The following is a 25,363-nucleotide window of genomic DNA, read 5'->3' on the forward strand; positions in this document are numbered from 1 at the left end:
AGCCTCTAGACTCCCTATTAAATGGCTTACTCTTAAGACCATTTTCTTAGTGGCAATATCCTCTGCGAGAAGAGTTTTGTGAGCGTTGGGCTTTATCTATCCAAGAGCCATTCCTTACAGTGTTTGAAGACCAGCTTATATTCAAATTAGGTCCCACTTTTCTCCGTAAGGTGGTTTCTACTTATTTTACTTTACTTTAATTTATGTTCTACCCCGTTTTTCTGGTTCCGTTAAAATACACTGGCAATGAGGGGAAGGGGTGGGGTTTTGTCCTATCGGAGGAAGTCCATGTCGGTGGATATATACTAATATATTTTTTTTTTTTTTTTTTTTTTTTTTTGGCAGGTGGTCCTCTTTGGTGGGGGGCCCTAAAAGCTGTACCATCTGTTCATCATGATCATGGCCCAGAATGGTTTGGACTCGCATGATATAAATTACACATATAGGAAATAAAGATGTTAGAATTTTAATTTATTATTCAGTAATTGCCTGTAAAATTTATAAATGACGGTACTGCAGCAAGTTTGGCAGGTAGCCATAATCATGGCAATTACATACATGACATTTCACATGTATTGCAGTAGTCTGAATATTTTAGTTTCTGCCTTCATCATATAATTCTAGGAATCTGTGGTGGCGATCAATCGTGTAATCTCTGATCCGGAGACTTTCAACCTTCGTATTCATAGATTCCAATCATGTTTTATATTCAATAGTGCCCCCTGGTGTCAGAATGTGGGTATGACCATATCTATTTCTCACTCGTATGATGCAGTCGTGCCTCTTGCTAATTGCCATGTGTTTTGATTTGTGAGCATTATTCAGGCTCAGTAGTGCCTCATGCCTCTCCTTCTTCTGTTCACAGCGAGAGGTCCAGAACATAAGCAGCCTGACAGTAGAGGGAGAGCAGTCTGCCATGTGGCCTCTAGGAATCAACCCTCCATTCAAGCCCAGGACACGCTTCGAAGTCCTGAAGTGGGATTACTTCACTGAAGACCAGACCTTCTCTTGTATTGACGACGCTCCGAAGTGTGAGCTGATCGGGGCTGACCTCGCCGACGTGACCGATGTCATCAGCACAGCCATTGACGAGTTAAACCGCAAATACCAGCCGGTGTTGCACGTACGTAAACAGCAGCTCCTGAATGGCTACCGGCGTTTTGACCCAACACGAGGCATGGAATACACGTTGGATCTCCAGTTGGAGCTGGTGACTCAGAAGGGTCACAGCCGCTCCATTACCAAGAGGGTCCATCTGGTCCGTCCGCTTAGCGAGGTAGAGATCATCCCCATGCCGTATGTGACTGAAGCCAGCCGCATCAACATTATCCTACCCCTGACGGCGCAGGACCGGGAGCACGCTGCACGCTTCCTCCAGGCCTTCGCAGACATCCAAGGCAATGAAAACTCTCTGCTCACCCTGCTCTTCATCTATGACCCCTTCCAAGCTCAGCAGGTCAGCCAAAATGACATCTTCGTCCAAGTCAAGAGCCAGATCTCGGAGTACGAACGCAAGCACCACAACATCAAGATCCCCTGGATCAGTGTGAAGACCGATGCTCCTTCTCAGATCCGCCTTATGGACATCATATCCAAGAAGCACCCGGTGGACACCCTGTTTTTCCTGGCAGGTGTCGGTAGCCACGTCAGCGCGGAATTCCTCAACCGTTGCCGCATGAACACCATCAACAACTGGCAGGTCTTCTTCCCCATTCACTTCCAGGGTTACAACCCCGAGGTGTCTGAGCACGGCCAACAGTCTCCTTCGGGAACTCTAGAACTCGTACGGGACGCAGGCCGCTTTGACCGGGATGTCTTTGAGGAAGCTTGTTTCTACAACGCCGACTACATGGCGGCCAGGACAAAAATGACTGCCGATGCTCAAGAGAACGAGGAAATCTTGGAGATGATAGATATTTATGAGATGTTTATTCGCTACTCTGGGCTCCATGTTTTCCGGGCTGTGGAGCCAGCCCTCCTCCAGCCATACCGTACAAGAGCTTGTAACCCACGTCTCAGTGAGGAAATCTACCACCGGTGCGTGCAGAGCAATCTGGAAGGACTGGGCTCTCGCTCCCAGCTGGCCATGCTGTTATTCGAGCAGGAACAGGGGAACAGCACCTGACCACAATGTTAAGGGCCACGCCTCAGACCGAGTGCGGTCATGGGGCGATCGAGACCCTCGGACTGTTGTAACCTTTCCAGGACACTGAAACAGGTGCCAGGAACGAAGCCTTGGCGGCACCTCCCATAATTACAGGTCAAGGTCTACAGCCTTGGCGATGAGACTGACATACAAACTGACGTGTGGTTGGACGCGAGGGGGCCTCCCCCTTCAATAATGGACCTCTGTGTTTTGTGCTCTCTGCACCCACTTTGCCATCACTGCTGCTTCTACTACCTGCTTGGAAACTGAAGGACTCATTACCCAGCGGTACGAGCACCTGTCTTTTTAGAAACTCCCGAAAAAAAACACTTGAATACAAAAAAAAAATACAAAATTTTTTCCTATCTTTGTGAACCCTTTAATTTATGTCTGTGGTCTGTTGGTTTTATAATATTTTTACTTTGGACTCTCAGAAGGCTTTCATGTTGTCCTGTCCCATTGGGCGTTCCCCCCCCCCCCCCCTTCCCCTCCGTTCTCTTTGGCCCATCCCCCACACACCATCACTCTGTACTGTGTAGATGTGTGTAATCCTCCTCTTGCTCAGTCAGCATCGAAAGTTGATGTGTATGCAGGAAAAGCTGCAGGTGTCATCTGAGGGCTAATAATCCACCCCAAATGGCGTTTTGCATCATTGTTTAACGTTTTCAAGATCTCTGCTTGCTGTCGGTGAATGAAGCCATTCTTGCTTACATCCAGAGACTGCACGCCTGTCCTGATTTCGTCCGGGTCCTGCACAGTTTCAGCAAATAAAGCTATTTATTCCAATACTTTCTGAAAACTGAAGAACAGACAGAATCTCTGCTTGCTGTCATTCTATCAGAGCTTTCATTCTTCCACGGGATATAAATCTGTCCTAGTCATGTGACGCCCCATTCTTGTTCGGGTATGTTCACATGGAGGTTTTTATCACATGGATTTGGAATACGTTCAGAAATCCACATGGAATTCACTTAAAATCCGTCTCCCATGGCTTCCAAATCGGCGTGTCTTTCAGTTATCGGAGCGGTTATGTAATGAGCCGTGCACCCAATCATGTACCCCCTGAAAGTAAATCTTGAAGGTTTATGTTAAATGACAGCAAGCAGAGATCTTGAAAACCATAGCAAATTGATACTTTCTGTATAGCAAACGGTTATGTCATTCTACAAGGCATAATGGTTGCATGTAATTCCCTTTTCAGTGTGTCATTCACTGACTGCAAACATTGATCTTAAAAGGGCACAAAGCCTATTAGAAATCTGCAACGTTGTTGTTGTTTTTGTTTTTTGCATCAAACAGAAAAAGCTTATAAAATAAAGCTCTGATTTGATGTTTTTTTTTTTTTTTTTAATATCGGAGGGAATTGCTGCTGCATGGAAGTTCCTCACTGAAGCCAATGAGGAGCTGTTTGTGGCAGCCTGTACCCCGAGACTGGTACATCAGACTATTTCCTGCTCTAAACCAGAGCTTCCCCTTTAAGACCCGGGACTACCCTCCTGCATTTCTAGAACTTGAACGTTGTAGCTCTGTACTGATTTCGCACTGGGGACGGATGAGGCGCGGGGCAGCGATCATTCCGAAGACTTTATAGATTTCTTTATAGACACCCCAGGCTCCTCCTTGAAAGCAATCATTTTTATATTATAAATCTATTTAATATTTGGGGGGTTTGTCATTGATTTTAAATATTACTACTTTAATAAAAATGCAACAAAAATCTCGTCTACTTCTTTCTTTTTTTTTTCTAAGTTTCCCCATTGATTTGTGCTGCTGTGGAAGGGCTCTGGGTTAAATTGGTCTCCTTCCCCCTCTGGCAGCTGACAACAGTCCTTTCTTTCCTTTAGGCCTCATGCACACGACCGTTGTGTGCATCCGTGGCCGTTGTGCCGTTTTCCGGTTTTTTTTTCGCGGACCCATTGACTTTCAATGGGTCCGTGGAAAAATCGGAAAATGCACCGTTTTGCAGCCGAGGCCGTGATCCGTGTATCCTGTCCGTCCAAAAAATATTTTTTTGACGGACAACGGTTCACGGACCCATTCAAGTCAATGGGTCCGTGAAAGAACACGGATGCACACAAGATTGGCATCCGTGGCCGTAGGTTGCTTTCATACAGACGGATCCGAAGATCCGTCTGCATAAAAGCTTTTTCTGATCTAAGTTTTCACTTCGTGAAAACTCATTTCCGACAGTATATTCTAACACAGAAGCGTTCCCATGGTGATGGGGACGCTTCTAGTTAGAATACACTGCAAACTTTGTACAAGACTGCCCCCTGCTGCCTGGCAGCACCCGATCTCTTACAGGGGGATATGATAGCACAATTAACCCCTTCAGGTGCGGCACCTAAAGGGGTTAATTGTACTATCATATTCCCCTGTAAGAGATCAGGGCTGCCCGGCAGCAGGGGGCAGACCGCCCTCCCCAGTTTGAATATCATTGGTGGCACAGTGTGCAACCACCATCCCCCCCCCCCTTCCTCCCTCTATAGTTAAAAATCGTTGGTGGCACAGTGTGCACCCACCATCGCCCCCCCCTTCCTCCCTCTATAGTTAAAAAATCGTTGGTGGCACAGTGTGCGCCCACCATCGGCCCCCCCTCTCTCTATAATAGTAACAACCATTGGTGGCAGTGTGCGGCCTCCCATTCCCCCCCCCCCCCCCCCACCACAGTATAAGATTCATACTTACCTGCTTGCTGCTGCGATGTCTGTGACCGGCCGGGAGCTCCTCCTACTGGTAAGTGACAGTTCTTTAGCAATGCGCCGCACAGACCTTTCACTTACCAGTAGGTGGAGCTCCCGGCCGGTCACAGACATCGCAGCAGCAAGCAGGCAAGTATGAATCTTCTACAATTGTACTATTGCTAAGTAACCATGGCAACCAGGGATGCGGTAGCTTCCTGGTTGCCATGGTTACCGATCGGAGCCCCAGCGATTAAACTGGGACTCCGATCGGAACTCCGCTGCCACCAATGATGGGGGGGGGGGGGGGGGATGGGAGGCCGCACACTGCCACCAATGGTTGTTACTACTATAGGGCGAGGGGGGGCCGATTGTGGGCGCACACTGTGCCACCAACGATTTTTAACTATAGAGGGAGGAAGGGGGGGGGCGATGGTCGGCGCACACTGTGCCACCAACGATTTTTAACTATAGAGGGAGGAAGGGGGGGGCAATGGTGGGCGCACACTGTGCCACCAACGATATTCAAACTGGGGAGGGGGGGGGCTGCCCCCTGCTGCCTGGCAGCCCTGATCTCTTACAGTGCGGCACCTGAGGAGTTATTGTGCTGATCACGGCCCCCTGTAAGAGATCGGGTGCTGCCAGGCAGCAGGGGGCAGTCATGTACACAGTTTTTCAGTGTATTCTAACCTGAAGCGTCCCCATCACCATGGGAACGCCTCTGTGTTAGAATATACTGTCAGAAATGAGTTTCACGATGTAGCTCATATCCGACAGTATATTCTAACATAGAGGAGTTCCCATGGTGATGGGGACGCTTCAAGTTATGTTCGGGTGTCCGCCTGGCCGTGCGGAGGCAAGCGGATCCGTCCAGACTTATAATGTAAGTCAATGGGGACGGATCCGTTTGAAGATGACACACTGTGGCTCAATTTTCAAACGGATCCGTCCCCCATTGACTTTCAATGTAAAGTCTGGACGGATCCGTCTGATGCCATTTTCACACTTTAGAAATGTTTTAACAATATAATGCAGACGGATCCGCTCTGAACGGAGCCACCGTCTGCATTATGAACACAAGTGTGAAAGTAAAGGGACTCCTGACTTTACATTGAAAGTCAATGAGGACGGATCCGTTTGCAATTGCACCATATTGTGTCAACGTCAAACGGATCCGTCCCCATTGACTTGCATTGTAATTCAGGACGGATCCGTTTGGCTCCGCACGGCCAGGCGGACGCCAAAACGACTTTTTTTTCAGGTCCGTGGATCCTCCAAAAATCGAGGAAGACCCACGGACGAAAAAACGGTCACGGACCCCGTTTTTGTGGACCGTGAAAAAAAAACTGTCGTGTGCATGAGGCCTTAGTCCTCTCCGCTATCTTGCCATGGTTCTGCTCCTTGACAGGCAAGCAGAAAGTTTTCTATTGGTGTCTCTGCAGTGAAATGAGCTATATACAGTGTGAGCAACAGGTGGCGCTATACCGTGTTTGATGGGACTAAAAATGACTGCCGTAGTGATCATTCTTTCCACAGTGTATGTGCTCTCACTAGCCAAACATTGGGCACCTTAAACCCTTATGGATGCTGCCACACTGCTCTCCGGATTTTGCAAAAAACTGTCCAGAGCCACAAATTTAAAGGGGATGTTACCGTGGTCAGGCTTGCGAAGGGAATGACACTTGATCCCTGCTACTGGGTTCCAGCTACTTCACTTCCCCTCCACCCACATGGGTCATGTGACTGCTGCAGCAACTGTGTCCCCGTGCATGACAGTGATATGCCACATTGGGGGTGTCCCTGCATGGTCTGACACTGGCAGCATTGATTGGATAGTGTCAGACTGTGCAGGGACACACCTCTAACCAGGTAACGCCCATCTGGACCTTTTACTGAATTCATTCATAATTTCTAGCAGGAATGGCACAAGACCGTCATAATTCTGGAGCGCCTATTCTTATTATATGAGGGGTGCAAGTAGTTACTTAGACATGTCAGAGTTTGTATCCAGCAGAAAAGTCTGGGGGGAAAAGTAATATGCAGGACCTAAGGGGGCGGGGCATGACACGGGGAGGCTCCCTCTCCCTTCCCACAGCCACACATGCCAAGAGACAGGCTGCAGCTGCATCCCCCCCCCTTCCCCTTTATTTACTAAATTATTCTAGACAAATCTGAGAACTAAGGAGCTTTGTGAACATTTCCCGAGAAAGTGAGAAGATATTTACAACTTTCTATGCTGCCCATATTATGGACTAATACACGGAGTATATGTAGGGGGGAGAAAGCTGCCCCTTGTCCTGGTTCCTGTCCCTAGGACCCCCTTTCATTTCCCAGTGAGGACGTCGTAGCTGTGGACAGGAGGGAAGGATCTTCAGCCGCTGATTATCGGACATCTGCTTGTCCCTTCCAGGCAAGGACGTTTCACTAAATCTTCCCATCAGTAAATGAACTGATTTAGCCCAATCCACCCGGATTATCTGTATCTGATGCTGATTAACGGGCGGCCGTGACGCAACTCGAGGGGCTGGATTTATACTTTCAGCTTTGCTTTCAGGTCAGTAGCAGAAGTCCAGTGTTTTTATTATCTTTCTCGATTGTTTGTTGGAGTCCGATGTAACCTGAGATTCTGCTTGTCTCCCCATAAGCTGCTTTAGTCCTTTCACCATGCTTTACACTGCAGCTCAGCTTGTTTATACTGGCTGCTGTGTGCATGCACAAGCTCTGTTAGCACATGAAAAGCTGACATCCATCACCGCAAAGACGGTGGTTATTAAGTACGAAACCAACAGTAACTGCTGCGCCTAGACTGGGAGTAACCCACTGAGGGCCCCACAGCCGCATATTGCACTGGATGTGATGCAAAAGTAGGGGAGAGACATAAGTTGGTGCAGTGATGTCACTGTCCTCGAGCGGTCCTGCTCTGGGCGATGTCCTCTGTTCATTTTTGTACTGGGCAACGATGAGTATTTGGGGGGCATCACTAGGGGCCCCCTCTGCATTGTTTTGTAAAATCAGAGCTCGTGTATGGTTTCCCATACTCCCTGAGCTCTAGACCTCTTGGTTATACTGCATAGTGTAGGGGGCGTATTCTGTATACTTAAAGGATGGATGAGAAGGTCCATTATACGGGGGCATGACACAGGGAGGCTCGCTCTCCCCTCCCACAGCCACACGTTGTGCGTTGCGTGAAAATCGCAGCATGCTCTATATTGTACGTTTTCCACGCAACGCAGGCCCCATAGAAGTGAATGAGGCTGCATGAAAATCGCAAGCAAGTGCGGATGCGGTGTGATTTTTCACGCATGGTTGCTAGGAGATGATCGGGATGGGGACCCGATCATTATTATGTTCCCTTATAACATAGTTATAAGGGAAAATTAATAGCATTCTGAATACAGAATGCATAGTACAATAGCGCTGGAGGGGTTAAAAAAAATAATTTAACTCTCCTTAATGCACTTGCTCGCGCAGCCGGCTTCTCTTCTGTCTTAATCTTTGCTGTGCACAGGAAAAGGACCTGTGGTGATGTCACTGCATTCCTCACATGGTCCGGCACCTGATCCATCACCATGGTGATGGATCATGTGATGAGCGCAGTGACGTCATCAAAGGTCCTATTCCTGTGCACAGCAAAGATGAAGACAGAAGAGATGCCGGGCTGCGCGAGCAAGTGCATTAAGGGGAGTTAAATTATTATTTTTTAACCCCTCCAGCGCTATTGTACTATGCATTCTGTAGTAAGAATGCTATTATTTTCCCTTTATAACCATGTTATAAGGTAAAATAATTAAATCTACAGAACACCTAACCCAAACCCGAACTTCTGTGAAGAAGTTCGGCTTTGGGTACCAAACATGCCGAGTTTTCTCAAGTGCGTGCAAAACGCATTACAATGTTTTGCACTCGCACGGAAAAATCGCACATTTTCCCACAACGCACCCACATCTTATCCAGGCCAAAACCATGATGCCCGTGTGAAAGAGGCCTAAGGCCCCTTTCACACGAGGGAGTTTTCCCACACGGGTGCAATGCGTGACGTGAACGCTTAGCACCCGCACTGAATCCTGACCCATTCATTTCTATGGGTCTGTGCACATGAGCGGTGATTTTCATGCATCAGTTCTGCGTTGTGTGAGAATCGCAGCATGTTCTATATTCTGCGTTTTTCACGCAGCCCTGACCCCGTAGAAGTGAATGGGGCTTCAGTGAAAAACGCATTATATCCGCAAGCAAGTGCGGATGTGATGCGTTTTTCACTGATGGTTGCTAAAAGATGTTGTTTGTAAACCTTCAGTTTTTCATCACGCGCGTGAAAAACGCATCAAAACGCATTGCACCCGCGCAGAAAAAAACTGAACACAATCGCAGACAAAACCGACTGAACTTGCTTGCAAAATGGTGCGAGTTTTACTGAACACATCCGGAGCCAATCTGTCAACCTGGTGTGAAAGAGGACTAACAGGACCAGATGCAGATAGGAAGATGCCCAAAGTCTGGAGCCTTGCCCCAAGGCAGAGATCAGCAACCTCCAGAACCCCAGGTATTGTGAAGTTACAACTCCCATCATGCACACTTGCTCAGCCGTTTTCAAACTTCCATAGAAGTGAATAGAGCCTGCTGGGAGGTGAAGTGTAATACCAACATGTAACCACTAGAGGGCAGCATGGAATTATTCCTATTTTGGGGGATATTTAGAATAAAAGCTCTCCCCTGTGTCAGTATGGTAGGGGATAATTGATCCTGAGAGAATCCGTATCGCTCATGTGAACGATGCCTTAGGGGTCTGGTCTGAGATCTAAATTCATTTTCATATCTGGTCAGGGCTGGGTTCTGACTCTGAGGGCTCATGCACACGACCGTATGTATTTTGCGATCCGCAAAAAATAGATGACGTCTGTGTACATTATGTATTTTGCGGAACGGAACAGCTGGTCCCAAATAGAACAGTCCTATCCTTGTCCGTAATGTGGACAATAATAGGACATGTTTTATTTTTTTGCGAACAGACATACGGAAACGGAATGCACACAGAGTAACTTCCATTTTCTTGCGGACCGATTGTAACGAATGGTTCCGCATACGGTCCACAAAATGGAACGGACACGGAAAGAAAATACATTTGTGAGCCCTAATATGGAGTCTGATCTGGGGTCTGAATCCTCCGCTGCCCCATCCTGCTTTTTTCTACTTGAGTGGTTGTGGTCCAAGTGCCGAGTGTAGCTAGGGTTTTCTCTGGGGTCTGATTTAGGGCTCGAGTACATGACGGTTGGATGTTTTGTGGTCTGCAAAACACAGATACCGGGCGTTTTGTGAAACGGAATGTCCTCCCCTTAATAGAACAGTCCGTAATGCGGACAATAATAGGACATGTTCTATTTTTTTGCTGAACGAACATACAGACACGGAATGCACACAGTCATTTCTATTTTTTTTGCGGCCCCGTTGAAGTAAATGGTTCCACATATGGGCCACAAAAAAAAAACTGAACGGATACGGGGGGGGAAAAAAATACGTGTGTGTGGATGAGCCGTTAATTGTAGGGTTATTTCTGGGGTCTGGTTGGAATATGAATTAAATTAGGAGCCTGGTTTGGGTTCTGACTTTAGGTCTGATCTGGGGTTCTTACTTTTTTTTTTTTTTAATCATTTTAATTGAACTATTTTTGGAATTTGTTTCATTAATGTCGTCCACCACTTTTTTTTTCTTGCCTTTCGTGGTGTCTGTTCATACTTTCCATGCTCTGCTGTGACCTTCAGGTGATTTCCATGTAGGAGAATATTCTATTCAGTTCCTGCTCGGCCGGTTGCCTCCGTCTGGAACATCAGCCGTTCTGAAGGCGGAGGAAGAAATGTTCTGCAAGGACACTGGTGGTGATGGGAAAAAGGCTGCATGACTGGTCCGACATGAGGTGAATTATTTACCGCCTACACACAGATGAGGCTGTGTATGCCAGGCATGGTCAACCTGTGGCTCTCCAGCTGTTGTAAAACTACAACTCCCACCATGCCCTGCTGTAGGCTAATAGCTGTAGACTGTCCGGGCATGATGGGAGTTGTAGTTTTGCAACAGCTGGCGAGCCTCAGGTTGGCCATCCCTGGTGTATGCGTAGTAGTAGTAGTAGTAGTAGTAGTAGTAGTAGTAGTAGTAGTAGTAGTAGTAGTAGTAGTAGTACTTCACTTCCTGGAGTCCATATTAGCCTATGGGTTTCTGACTAATGGCTCCCAGCCTGCCATAAAGCACACACCAGGCTGTACTGTCTAATATGGAGGACACGTGTGCCTTCAATATGGCCGCCCCGGTCAAAACTAATTAAAAATAATAATAAATAGCTACAGCATGAAAAAAAACAAAGAAAAAACACACAATTTCTCTTCTTCCAAATGACATTATAAATTATATACATAAGACTTTCCCTTTAAGGCGGTCGCCTAGGCAAATAATAAAAGCGGTTTCTCCCAGTTTGACCGCTACATGTACACTCATCCCTGGAGACGTAATGATCGTCAGCAATATCGCCAAATCCCCCAATTCTTCTCCAGCGCATCTCATGTTCTACCCATTACATCTATTTCTTATGTTGTTCTTTGTGATATTAAAGGGGATTCCGGTTTTAGCAAATAAAACATTCTTTGTAGAATGATTATTTTTTTTTTCAGTTCTCCAATATACTTTCTGTACAAATTTTTGTTTTGGGTTTTCAAGATCTCTGCTTGCTGTCATTCAATAGGAACCTTCACACAGCTCTGTACTGTAACAAGCCCCGCAGCCGTGCGTCCATCATATGACCAGGATTTGTACCAGGACCTAAAAGCCCCGGCAGAAGGCAGCCGACGGCCCGGGACAACTATTTTACATGCAGTGATACATTGTAGCAACTGTCAGGAGAGAGATCTGTGCTGCTTATGCTCTAGACTGGCTCCAATGGTAACAAACCCTCAGCTTTGAGGAGTGTTAGGTTTGCCAGTTTTAGTTTTTAACTTCTGATTGTAAATAAAAATGTTCCCATTCACTGGCAGCATGCGGAGATCTTGAAATGGTGAGAAATTGAAATACCCTAGAAGCTTTAATTATAACTTGCTAACAAAGGTTTCCAGAAAGTTAAAGGGGTTTCCCGATCTTTAGCTATTGATGGCCTATCCTCGGAATGGGGGGGTCTGACAACGAGCAGTACCCCATCATGGACGCTCAGTGGACGGAGCTTCCTGCTTCTGGCTCTGTCCATTCTGAATACAGCTGCTCGGTGAGGGTACCTGTTGTCCGGCCCCCCGATCTAATATTGATGACTGATCCTGAGGATCAATATCTTAAGACAGGTCGGTTCCAGTCCATTGGACCTCACCAGCGCATGGCAGGATTCTGGGCTGCTCTATAATAGCCTAGCTGCTATCCTATTTCTTCCATGGTAGTGGTCTACAGCCTGTAGCCGTCCAGCCATTGCAAAACTACGACTACTAGCATGCTGGGGGTTGTAGTTTCACACAGCTCTAGAGCTACAGGTCGCACTGTCCTACGAAGGCAGGGAGACTGTGCGACATTGAGAAAGAAATATGCAAATCGACTTCCTGGAGCGTTTTCTTCCTTCTGCGGGAAAGGTATTTGCTTAATGTTCTCAGGTAGCATTTCCTGAAGTCGTTACATTTTTGTGCCGGAAGGATCCATATCCCAATAAAACAGCGCCACACCTGGCCATAGGATGTGTCTGGTATTGCAGCTCGCCTCCACTGAAGAAGTGAATGAAGCTGAACTGCAATACCACGCACGGCCTGAGGACAGGGAATGGTGCTATTTTTAATATATTCTAATCCTGGACAACCCCCTTAGGCTCCATTCACATGTCCGCAACGTGTTTTGTGGATCCGTAAAACACAGACAGCAGCAATGTGCGTTCTGCATTTTGCGGACCGCACATTACCGGTACTAATAGAATACGCCTGTTCTTGCCCGCACTTACGGACAAGAATAGGACATGTTCTATTTTTTTGCGGAACGGAAGTGCGGATCCATCGAGCTGCCCCATAGAAATGAATGAGTCCGCAATTCCGTTCTCCAAAATGCGGAATGAAATTGCGGACGTGTGAATGGAGCCATTAAAGGAGCGCTACGGACAAAACTGACGCTCTGTGCAGGAGCATGCTGGAGAGCCGCAGGTGGGAGACCGAGCGAAATCTATAAGCAAGATGGGACCCTTGTACCCACTATTGTGCTGGTCTGTAGACTAATAGGAAGGACTCACCTCTCACTGCGTCCGTATGTATTTTGTGGTCCGCAAAAAATACGGATGACGTTTGTGTGCATTCCGTATTTTGCGGAACGGAACAGCCGGCCCCTAATTGAACAGTCCTATCCCTGTCCGTAATGCGGACAATAATAGGACATGTTCTATTTTTTTGGCGGAATGGAAATACGGACTTATGGAAACTGAATGCACACGGAGTAACTTACGTTTTTTTTGTGGACCTGTTGCAATGAATGGTTCCGCAAAAAAAAAACTGAAAATACTTTGGTGTGCATGAGCCCTAACAGGCAGAGGACCCCACAAAGCCCAGGACCCCCTGTGCGTGGAGAGCTGTGGGACTGATTTGCAAGGAAACAAAATGCTCCCTTAAAGAGGCATCTTAAAAGGTTAGTCCAATCATTTGTGGGACCATGCACGCATCATAGCCAAAATACTACAGTAAAGGGGGAGTCTTAACCCCTTAGTGACCAAGCCTGTTTGGGCCTTAATGACCAAGCCAAAATTTGGAAATCTGACATGTGTCATTTTAGCTTAGAATAACGTTGTAACGGTTTTGCACATCAAAGTAATTCTGACATTGTTTTCTCGTCACATATTGTACTTTACTTAGGTGGTAAAATTCTACCAATAAAATATGCGTATCTTTATAAAAAAAGTGAACATTTTGGAAAATTTGTACAAATTAGCACATTTTCCTATTTTCAACTGCAATATTTCACACATACATACATAAATACTATTCAATATTTTTATCAGAAATATATTTCCACATCTTTACTTTATTTTGGCTGCACTTACAAAAAATTTAAACTTTTTTTAATTTATTTAGGAGACTTAACATTTTAACATAAATTTTAAAATTTTTGAAGTACATATTTTTTCCTGCAACAAGCCAAGTGTCAGAAGACCCCCCAAAAGTGAACCCATTTTAAAAACTAGGTCCCTTAACGTATTTTTCTATAGGTGTAATGAGTTTTTTGACCCACTAGTTTTTTTTAAGAAATTAATGCTAAGGTGAAAAAAAAATGAAATTTTCATTTTTCTACACAAAAGTATTAATTTAAAGACATATTTTTCCTACAGAGCACATTATTATTATTGGTCCCTGATGGTGACTGTGCTGAAGGCAGATCTTCAGCACAGTAAACAGTGCGCATGTCTGCGCCAATTATTTTTTTTATTACATGTGGGGGGGGTGGTGCCCTAATAACTTTATTTAAACATATCTGGGGGACCCGATCGGGGCATAATTTGAACTCTCTCCTCTCCAGAGGAAAGAGACCTTACTGTGAGCTGCGGTGACCGGCTTTCAGTCTGCGCATGCGCCCGGCCGCTGCCATCTTTCTTGAGGGTAAGGGGGTGTGGGGTTTGAGGATCGGGACCCAGCTTAGAGCCAGAAGCGCTGGGGGACCCGATCGCTGAACAGGAGACTTTCTCCCTCCTCTTACATGAGGAGGGAGAAAGTTTAGTGCGGGCAGCTCCGCTGCCGGCATTTTCTGTGATCGCCGTGATAGTGTATCACGGCGATCACGTGATCAGAGAGCGCTTGTCACGGTCTCTGATCACTGCCCCAAGCCCTCAGCTACAGCGATTGATTTTTATCGCTAACTTGGGCTGAAGTGCCGCCGTAAAAACACGTATGGGTGGTCACTAAGGGGTTTTCCAACCACTATAAGTGGTGGCATGTCAATATGATATGCCATCAACAATGCCTAGTCTAGGGCTTTGGCGCTATGCAAAGCCCCGTAATCCCTCTGATACTGCTCCTACACAGCCCCACTCCTGAACCCAGTACCTTTCACTATAATGGGCTCAGGTTTGCAATCATGAGTGAGGTGCGGCGCTGTGTGCGCTATAAAGTGACGGTAGTCCCATCAGTCACTAGTCCATGATGTCCAATAACTGTACGGGCCCTTGACCCTGGGTCACAGCCAATGGGCTCAGAGAGAGGCGAGTAACATTTTCAGCACCTTCAAAAGCTGGTTGGGCTTGTCTGTCGTAAGCATTGCGCCCCCTAGCTGAGATTTCCTAGGGTATCTTTAATTTCCAGTCTCCCTTTACTCTATGGCATTGTCATTGGCCGTGGAGGGTCAGCCCACGGGGTCTTTGGCTCAGTAATGAAGGTTGTCGTCCTCATCTATTCCTCCTGTCGCTCCTGGCAAACACTACTTAACGCTTTTCCCATGAAGGATTCTCTGCACACAGAGTGCTCATCCGTCTCCCCGCAGCAGGAGTAGGACCCTGCCACGTACGGCGCCCGGTGCACCATCCAATTCTCGAATGCGCTACAAATGTCATCGGCCGTGATTGGGTGACGTTCCTGGTGCCCCGTGGGTTCTTCATGGTGACTTGTCTCGCCAAGGACATGACTGTAGCCCAACATCTTGGCTGCACAGAGGATCAACGTTCCAAGGCGAGATCCTGGACGCAGCCGGACACTTTGTTTCCAGAAGAAAGGGCAGAGATATATGATGTCCTGGGCGGCGGGGTAGGCCATGAGCGCTTCGTTTCTCGGCTTAATGTCACATTTAAAGGTCACCTTTTCCAGTTTTTTTTATTAGTTCTTCTAGGAGGTTCCTGGTGATCAGGGGAAACGTGACCGCGGCTTGCCGTTGACGGATCAGACCTTCATCGTCCACAACCAGCCTCTTGTCCCGGGCATCAAGTAGGATCTTCAGAGTCGTCTTTCTAGAAGTTTCTGCAAGGTCATTCTGCTCCTCGTCCATTATACAAAGTAAAAAAAACCTAAACAGAAAAGACATTCCAAATGACTTAAAGGGGAACTCCATACAATGTGGTTTAATGAGCTGACCTGGTTTCCCAGTGCGGATATTTTCAGTTCTGTCCAGGTATTCACGGCAGCCACACAAACTATATCAGGTAGTTTAAAGGGTGACAACCATAGTTTTTGTTATGGAGAGGTTGTCACAGCTCCGCCCCTAGATGAATATTAATGACCAAAACGAAACTTTGTATTCAGATAATTCTACAAAAATAATTTCTGTTACTTGGTTGCTAAAGGTCATATATAAATATTTTTTTGATCAGCTTCCCCAAAAAGTTTTGTCATATGAGTTTCCATGATTAGATCTTACGCGGTCATCGCCTCTCCTCCTCAGCAAAACATCTTCACATGATAACTAATCTTTTCCTGAAATGCCACGATGGGGGTAGTTGTCTGTGTATCAGGAATTCGATGGGTGGAAATTTGCCAAAAATTGGTGCAAAGAAAAAGCGGTGCAGTTGCCGATAACAACCAGTCACATTGCACCTTTCGGAAATTAAGAAGTGCAACTTACTGGGTTGCTATGGGCAACTGCTCCTGTTTTTATTTGCACCAGTTTTAATAAATCTCCCATAATGCGTCTTAGTGAATGCAGCTGCAGACGATGACCCGCCATGATCCGATCTGACAAAGGGGTTTGATCCGGTCATATGTATCTGTGAATCATGGCCTATTTGTAAACAGGCTCATGCACACGATCGTATGTATTTTGCGGTCCGCAAAACACAGATCTGCGAAAAAAAACGGCAGATCCAGCACTTGTGGTCCGCTGCTAATAGCAATCCCCAGCAAAAATGCATACAATGGAGGATGCCCGCAGCGTCCTACACAGGATAGCAAATCTGTGGATGTGATAAACAATTAAAACAAAATAACAATAACTTTTACAAAGACAGGCGCACTCTGCGGGCTTAGGGCTCTTTCACACCTGCGTTCTTTTCTTCCGGCATAGAGTTCCGTCGTCGGGGCTCTATGCCGGAAGAATCCTGATCAGTTTTATCCTAATGCATTCTGAATGGAGAGAAATCCGTTCAGGATGCATCAGGATGTCTTCAGTTCCGGACCGGAGCGTTTTTGGGCCGGAGAAAATACCGCAGCATGCTGCGCTTTTTGCTCCGGCCAAAAATCCTGAACACTTGCCGCAAGGTCGGATGCGGAATTAATGCCCATTGAAAGGCATTGATCCGGATCTGGCCTTAAGCTAAACGTCGTTTCGGCGCATTACTGGATCCGATGTTTAGCTTTTTCTGAATGGTTACCATGGCTGCCAGGACGCTAAAGTCCGGTTTGCCATGGTAAAGTGTAGCGGGGAGCGGGGGAGCAGCATACTTACCGTCCATGCGGCTCCCGGGGCGATTCAGAGTGACGTCAGGGTGCCACACGCGCATGGACGACGTGATCGCATGAACACGTCATCCATGCGCATGGGGCGCTCTGACGTCATTCTGGAGCGCCCCGGGAGCCGCACGGACTGTAAGTATACCACTCCCCCGCTCCTACTATGGCAACCAGGACTTTAATAGCGTCCTGGCTGCCATAGTAACACTGAACGCATTTTGAAGACTGATCCGTCTTCAAATGCTTTCAGTTCACTTGCGATTTTCCGGATCCGGCGTGTAATTCGAGCAAATGGAGTACACGCCGGATCCGGACAACGCAAGTGTGAAAGAGGCCTTACTAACCCTCATACTGATGTAAAATTGAGAGATTAGCCAACATATCCTACTGTGGAGGACATGTCTGAGCCCGAGCACCGCGCCAAGGTTTTTCAAGTAGCTTGGGACCTAACACGAAACCTACCTGAGCCGTATGGGCAATACCAGGAGCCAATGGGCAAATTACAGGAGCGTAAGGTCCGACTCACAGACAACTCACCAGTTACCTCCAGCATGTAGCCATCCCATTGTAAGCATGGTTGCATGCTGGAGGTAACTGGTGAGTTGTCTGTTATTTAGACCTTTTTTTCCTGTAATTCGCCCACTGGCTCCCGGTATTGCCCATACGGCACAGGTAGGTGAGTGTTCGGTCCCGAGCTACTTGAAAAACCATGGCGAGGTGCTCGGGCTCAGACATGTCCTCCACAGTAGGGTATGTTGGCTAATCTCTCAGTTTTACATCAGTATGAGGGTTTAGTAAGACCGCAGAGTGCACCTGTCTGTAAAAGTTATTGTTACATCCTCTGTCCACCAGGTGTCCCTGCTGTTCCAAATTTCCATCTTTTTGTGTGGTACTTTTTATTGGGTTTTTTATAGTAATTGATCAATAAAGATTTTGTGCATTTTTTTACATGATTTTTTTGAGATTCGTGCTTAGGCCAACTATTCTAGGTCTAGATTTTTATTAATTTATTATTATATGGATTATAAGGACTATATTTATGCTTTTATATGTCACACACCTCAACAGGTCACTCATTTTCAGTCCTTGACCCCGTGAAGACCTTTCCCATGTTGACCTCTATAAGTCCCACTCCCAGATTTACCTCATATCGGAGTCCTCACAGACGGAGTGTATGGACTTCTCCCCGCAGCAGGTATATGAGCCGCTGACGTATTTTCCTTTGTGACTCATCCAGACCTCAAACGCGGAACAGATACGGCTGGCCCTTAGCTTAGGTCTCTGATGTTCTTCCATTTCAGCCCTGAACCTTCTCTCATCAACATCATGATACCCCAGAAGACAAGCAGCTGCCGCAATCAGTGTCCCCGGGCAGGAGCAGAAGCACAGAGTCTCATGTCTTTTCCAAAATTCCATGCATAAGCCAATGACTGGCGCACTTGGTATGGGGTAGACTGAGCAGACCCCATCGTCAAGCTTTGTCTTGTAGTGTTTGAGAAGCTGGACCTGCTGCAGAGTCTGAATAAGATCTTCTACCAGCTGTGGGCAGATGAGAGGAACATCTGCTGCCCGCCGCCCATAGTTTCTCCCCGGCTCTGCCAGCAGCCACTGCTTCTTGTTCAGGGCATCCTCCAAGATATTTAAAGTTCTAACTTGAGCCTCCACCGCCAAGCTGTCCTCGTCCTCAGTCATAGGTCCCAGCTCAAAGCGAGCCTCCACCGCCAACCTGTCCTCGTCCTCAGTCATAGGTCCCAGCTCAAAGCAGTCACACATATCTCAGAGTCAGAGAGGCAGGTGTCTATCACTGTCCAAGGCGTCTTCTTTTAATCCCTCGGAGCTTTCACTTTCCATTCACTTTTCTCCATCACTGGGTGTGTCTTCACAGAAAAGAAACCAGAAACAAAGTCTTCCTGAGCTCTAAAAGGTGAATTCCATAATGAGCCAGGTCCAACACATTCTATCATGTTGATCAATTATCCAAAATTACATTGACTGGTGTCCCATCTCTGAACTCTCTCTAGCTCTCCTGTATCCTTTATAGCATATGGAGACAAAACTGAATCCCATATTCAAGATGAGGTTTTCATAAAAAGCTAAGGTTACATCCGGATCACAGGTTTTTCTCTCTTTGTATACACTCTAAACTCTTACTTGCTTTTGTAGCCGCTGCCTGACATTGAGTGCTGCTGCTTCGCTTAATTGTAACTAGAATACCCCATTCTCGTGTTCTGTTGTCCCGTTTTACTCCAGTAACACCACTTACAGCTGATGGTGGAATATCTAGGAGTAGTGTTTGTTCAAAAAGCAGCTTCCTTGAGCAGTGAGGGGCAGGAGCTGCTGTTCGAGACACTCCCCCTCTCCTTGATTGACAGGGCCAGACTTCTCACCTAGCCCTTTCAATCTCACGCCTGCAGTATTGCTCCGAGAAGCGCTGCAAGCACAAAGGCTCTGCTGCTGTTGCTTCCTGAGCAGCACAAACGCCAACTGTGCATGCGCCGCTCCTAGACGTTTAGTGGCACATGCACAGAGCCTCTGCGCTTGCGCTGCTACTCAGGCGGAAGGTGTCTGGCCTTGTCAATCAAGAAGGGAAGGGGGAAGCAGGACAATTTTCTACCGCCAAAAATGACATCTCTGACAGGACGGACACAAACAGATGCAAAATTAGGCTTTTTAAAAATATATATATTCTGTTCTGATGAATCAGAATAATAAAAAATAAAAACAAACAGTAATGTGAACAAAGCCTTACCTATTTGAATCCACTCCTGGTTTTGGCTGCATAAAAAAACCCTAGATATTTTCAACTAAATATCTGCTGAAGCCAGTAGACGTTTGTTGCATTTTAAGCCATCCCCCTTGTCAAGCTGGATAGCTGAAACAGGGGGCTAGGCGCTGGGGATCATTCTTCTTGGTACATGTATTTCATAAATAGGTCTAAAACTTGACACAACTTTAAGCGCCCTAGATGCCGGATCAGACTATACAGGGATTGTTTGTAGTCTGTTGCTATGGAGACACATAGATCTGTATAGCAGCAGAAGAAACTAAAGAAGATATTTTTAATAAAGTCTATTCGCAAAGTTGCTTCATTTTTCATTTTAAGTGTTTTAACCACCTCCGGACCGCCTAACGCAGATTCGCGTTCCGGAGGTGGCAGCCCTGCGCACAGTCACGCATATATGCGTCATCTCGCGAGACGCGAGATTTCCTGTGAACGCGCGCACACAGGCGCTAGCGCTCACAGGAACGGAAGGTAAGCGAGTGGATCTCCAGCCTGCCAGCGAGCGAATTTTTTAACCCCTAACAGGTATATTAGATGCTGTTTTCATAACAGCGTCTAATATACCTCCTACGTGGTCCCTTTTGTTAGGATCGACCACCAGAGGACTCAGGTAGGTCAGTACAGTCGCACCAAACACCACACTACACTACACCCCCCCCCCCCGTCACTTATTAACCCCTTATAAACCCCTGATCACCCATGATCACCCCATATAAACTCCCTGATCACCCCCCCTGTCATTGATCACCGCCCTGTCATTGATCACCCCCCTGTCAGGCTCCGTTCAGACGTCCGTATGATTTTTACGGATCCACGGATACATGGATCGGATCCGCAAAACGCATACGGACGTCTAAATGGAGCCTTACAGGGGGGTGATCAATGACAGGCGGGTGATCACCCATATACACTCCCTGATCACCCCCTGTCATTGATCACCCCCCTGTAAGGCTCCATTCAGACGTCCGCATGATTTTTACGGATACATGGATCGGATCCGCAAAACACATGCGGACGTCTGAATGGAGCCTTACAGGGGGGTGATCAATGACAGGCGGGTGATCACCCATATACACTCCCTGATCACCCCCCTGTCATTGATCACCCCCCTGTCATTGATCACCCCCCTGTAAGGCTCCATTCAGACGTCCGCATGATTTTTACGGATCCATGGATACATGGATCGGATCCGCAAAACACATGCGGACGTCTGAATGGAGCCTTACAGGGGGGTGATCAATGACAGGCGGGTGATCACCCATATACACTCCCTGATCACCCCCTGTCATTGATCACCCCCCTGTAAGGCTCCATTCAGACGTCCGCATGATTTTTACGGATCCATGGATACATGGATCGGATCCGCAAAACACATGCGGACGTCTGAATGGAGCCTTACAGGGGGTGATCAATGACAGGCGGGTGATCACCCATATACACTCCCTGATCACCCCCCTGTCATTGATCACCCCCCTGTAAGGCTCCATTCAGACGTCCGCATGTGTTTTGTGGATCCGATCCATGTATCCATGGATCCGTAAAAATCATGCGGATGTCTGAATGGAGCCTTACAGAGGGGGTGATCAGTGACAGGGGGGTGATCACCCTGATCACCCCCTGTCATTGATAACCCCCCTGTAAGGCTCCATTCAGACGTCCGCATGTGTTTTGTGGATCCGATCCATGTATCCATGGATCCGTAAAAAATCATGCGGATGTCTGAATGGAGCCTTACAGGGGGGGTGATCAGTGACAGGGGGGTGATCACCCTGATCACCCCCTGTCATTGATAACCCCCCTGTAAAGCTCCATTCAGACGTCCGCATGTGTTTTGTGGATCCGATCCATGTATCCATGTATCCGTAAAAAATCATGCGGATGTCTGAATGGAGCCTTACAGGGGGGGGTGATCAGTGACAGGGGGGTGATCAGTGACAGGGGGGGTGATAACCCTGATCACCCCCTGTCATTGATCACCCCCCTGTAAGGCTCCATTCAGACGTCCGCATGTGTTTTGTGGATCCGATCCATGTATCCATGGATCCGTAAAAAATCATGCGGATGTCTGAATGGAGCCTTACAGGGGGGGGGGGGGTGATCAGTGACAGGGGGGTGATCCGGGAGTCTATATGGGTGATTACCCCCCTGTCATTGATCACCCCCCCCCTGTCATTGATCACCCCCCCCCTGTCATTGATCACCCCCCCCCCCTGTAAGGCTCCATTCAGACATTTTTTTTGGCACAAGTTAGCGGAAATTTTTTGTTTGTTTTTGTTTTTTCTTACTAAGTCTCATATTCCACTAACTTGTGTCAAAAAATAAAATCTCACATGAACTCACCATACCCCTCACGGAATCCAAATGCGTAAACATTTTTAGACATTTATATTCCAGACTTCTTCTCACGCTTTAGGGCCCCTAAAAAGCCAGGGCAGTATAAATACCCCACATGTGACCCCATTTCGGAAAGAAGACACCCCAAGGTATTCGCTGAGGGGCATATTGAGTCCATGAAAGATTGAAATTTTTGTCCTAAGTTAGCGGAAAGTGAGACTTTGTGAGAAAAAAACCAAAAAAATCAATTTCCGCTAACTTATGCAAAAAATAAAAAATTTCTAGGAACTCGCCAGGCCCCTCATTGAATACCTTGGGGTGTCTTCTTTCCAAAGTGGGGTCACATGTGGGGTATTTATACTGCCCTGGCTTTTTAGGGGCCCGAAAGTGTGAGAAGAAGTCTGGGATCCAAATGTCTAAAAATGCCCTCCTAAAAGGAATTTGGGCCCCTTTGCGCATCTAGGCTGCAAAAAAGTGTCACACATGTGGTATCGCCGTACTCAGGAGAAGTTGGGGAATGTGTTTTGGGGTGTCATTTTACATAAACCCATGCTGGGTGAGAAAAATATCTTGGTCAAATGCCAACTTTGTATAAAAAAAATAGGAAAAGTTGTCTTTTGCCAAGATATTTCTCTCACCCAGCATGGTTATATGTAAAATGGCACCAAAACACATTCCCCAACTTCTCCTGAGTACGGCGATACCAGATGTGTCACACTTTTTTGCTGCCAAGGTGGGCAAAGGGGCACATATTCCAAAGTGCACCTTTCAGATTTTGCAGGCCATTTTTTACACATTTTGATTGCAAGGTACTTCTCACACATTTGGGCCCCTAAATTGCCAGGGCAGTATAACTACGCCACAAGTGACCCCATTTTGGAAAGAAGACACCCCAAGGTATTCCGTGAGGGGCATGGCGAGTTCCTAGAATTTTTTATTTTTTGTCGCAAGTTAGTGGAATATGAGACTTTGTAAGGAAAAAAGAGAAAAAAAAAAAAATCATCATTTTCCGCTAACTTGTGACAAAAAATAAAAAATTCTAGGAACTCGCCATGCCCCTCACGGAATACCTTGGGGTGTCTTCTTTCCAAAATGGGGTCACTTGTGGCGTAGTTATACTGCCCTGGCAATTTAGGGGCCCAAATGTGTGAGAAGAACTTTGCAATCAAAATGTGTAAAAAATGGCCTGCGAAATCCGAAAGGTGCACTTTGGAATATGTGCCCCTTTGCCCACCTTGGCTGCAAAAAAGTGTGACACATCTGGTATCGCCGTACTCAGGAGAAGTTGGGGAATGTGTTTTGGGGTGTCATTTTACATATACCCATGCTGGATGAGAGAAATATCTTGGCAAAAGACAACTTTTCCCATTTTTTTATACAAAGTTGGCATTTGACCAAGATATTTTTCTCACCCAGCATGGGTATATGTAAAATGACACCCCAAAACACATTCCCCAACTTCTCCTGAGTACGGCGATACCAGATGTGTGACACTTTTTTGCTGCCAAGGTGGGCAAAGGGGCACATATTCCAAAGTGCACCTTTTGGATTTCACCGGTCATTTTTTACACATTTTGATTGCAAAGTTCTTCTCACACATTTGGGCCCCTAAATTGCCAGGGCAGTATAACTACGCCACAAGTGACCCCATTTTGGAAAGAAGACACCCCAAGGTATTCCGTGAGGGGCATGGCGAGTTCCTAGAATTTTTTATTTTTTGTCGCAAGTTAGTGGAATATGAGACTTTGTAAGAAAAAAATAAAAAAATAAAATCATCATCATTTTCCGCTAACTTGTGACAAAAAATAAAAAGTTCTATGAACTCACTATGCCCATCAGCGAATACCTTAGGGTGTCTACTTTCCGAAATGGGGTCATTTGTGGGGGTTTTCTACTGTTTGGGCATTGTAGAACCTCAGGAAACATGACAGGTGCTCAGAAAGTCAGAGCTGTTTCAAAAAGCGGAAATTCACATTTTTGTACCATAGTTTGTAAATGCTATAACTTTTACCCAAACCAATTTTTTTTTTTGCCCAAACATTTTTTTTTTATCAAAGACATGTAGAACAATAAATTTGGCGAAAAATTTATATATGGATGTCGTTTTTTTTGCAAAATTTTACAGCTGAAAGTGAAAAATGTCATTTTTTTGCAAAAAAATCTTTACATTTTGATTAATAACAAAAAAAGTAAAAATGTCAGCAGCAATAAAATACCACCAAATGAAAGCTCCATTAGTGAGAAGAAAAGGAGGTAAAATTCATTTGGGTGGTAAGTTGCATGACCGAGCGATAAACGGTGAAAGGAGTGTAGTGCCGAAGTGTAAAAAGTGCTCTGGTCATGAAGGGGGTTTCACCTAGCGGGGCTGAAGTGGTTAAAGCCTGCCCCATCCCTCTGTAGCGTTTTCTCCCTGTAGCCAATTATCCTTAAAAAAAATAAGTGGTGGGTGAAACATCAATGGTGGAAGCAGCGCTGCAGAGACGAGATCAAGTCCACTGCAAAGTAGACAGAATTGTCTGAATCCGGCACTGGTGTTCTAGCCGAAAGATGCGGGGGATGTGGGGTGTTAGAGGTCATCACTTGAAGGGGTCCTCTCACTTCAGCAAATGGCATTTATCATGTAGACAAAGTTAATACAAGGCACTTACTAATGTATTGCGATTCTCTATATTATAGTTTTTCCATCACATTATATACTGCTCGTTTCCATGGTTACGACCACCCTGCAATCCAGCAGCGGTGGCCGAGCTTACACACTATAAGAAAAAGGGCTGGCCGGGAGTGTGCATAGGCTGGTACTTTTTCTATAGTGTGCAAGCACGGCCACCACTGATGGATTGCAGGGTGGTCATAACCATGGAAACAAGCAGTGTACAACGTATTAACTTTCTCTACATGATAAAATGCCATTTGCTTAAGTGCGAGACCCATTTTAATAAAAGATGCAAAAGGAGAGAATTTATCACTCCAGAATTCAGCCTTTACTTGTGCAGAAATCTGCAACTTTTTTTTTTTGCTTTTACACCACTCACTCCAGTTTAAAAAGTGGGTGTGTAGGCCA

At 46.3% G+C, this 25,363-nt stretch overlaps 2 protein-coding genes across 2 annotated transcripts in view; one reads left to right on the top strand and one right to left on the bottom strand.

The window, feature by feature from the left end:
- The window catches only part of CHPF (chondroitin polymerizing factor), a 39,851-nt gene extending 35,988 nt beyond the window's left edge, over positions 1-3,863 (top strand). Inside the window, exon 4 of the mRNA XM_044303777.1 lies at positions 866-3,863. Within this exon, the coding sequence (XP_044159712.1) occupies positions 866-2,125 (1,260 nt within the window). The 3' untranslated portion in view covers positions 2,126-3,863. The remainder of the gene's footprint in view (positions 1-865) is intronic.
- Positions 3,864-13,896: 10,033 nt separating this feature from the next.
- On the bottom strand, positions 13,897-19,176 carry LOC122945240. The gene is made up of 2 exons (XM_044304241.1): positions 18,331-19,176; positions 13,897-15,808 (listed from the first exon to the last, which is right to left on the bottom strand). Exons 1-2 carry the CDS (start codon positions 18,957-18,959, stop codon positions 15,592-15,594), a joined length of 846 nt encoding a protein of 281 aa, XP_044160176.1. The 5' UTR covers positions 18,960-19,176; the 3' UTR covers positions 13,897-15,591.
- Between the last annotated feature and the right edge of the window lie 6,187 nt (positions 19,177-25,363).

This window comes from Bufo gargarizans, chromosome 8, assembly GCF_014858855.1.
Source record: "Bufo gargarizans isolate SCDJY-AF-19 chromosome 8, ASM1485885v1, whole genome shotgun sequence".
Taxonomy (NCBI): domain Eukaryota; kingdom Metazoa; phylum Chordata; class Amphibia; order Anura; family Bufonidae; genus Bufo; species Bufo gargarizans.

Bases quoted from the DNA above. Each gene is read 5' to 3' on its own strand.
- LOC122945240 (XM_044304241.1), bottom strand. From the start codon at position 18,959: ATGTGTGACTGCTTTGAGCTGGGACCTATGACTGAGGACGAGGACAGG. The intron at 15,809-18,330 runs GTAAATCTGGGA...TTTTCTGTTTAG, and splicing joins TGTGAGGACTCCGATATGAG to GTTTTTTTTACTTTGTATAA.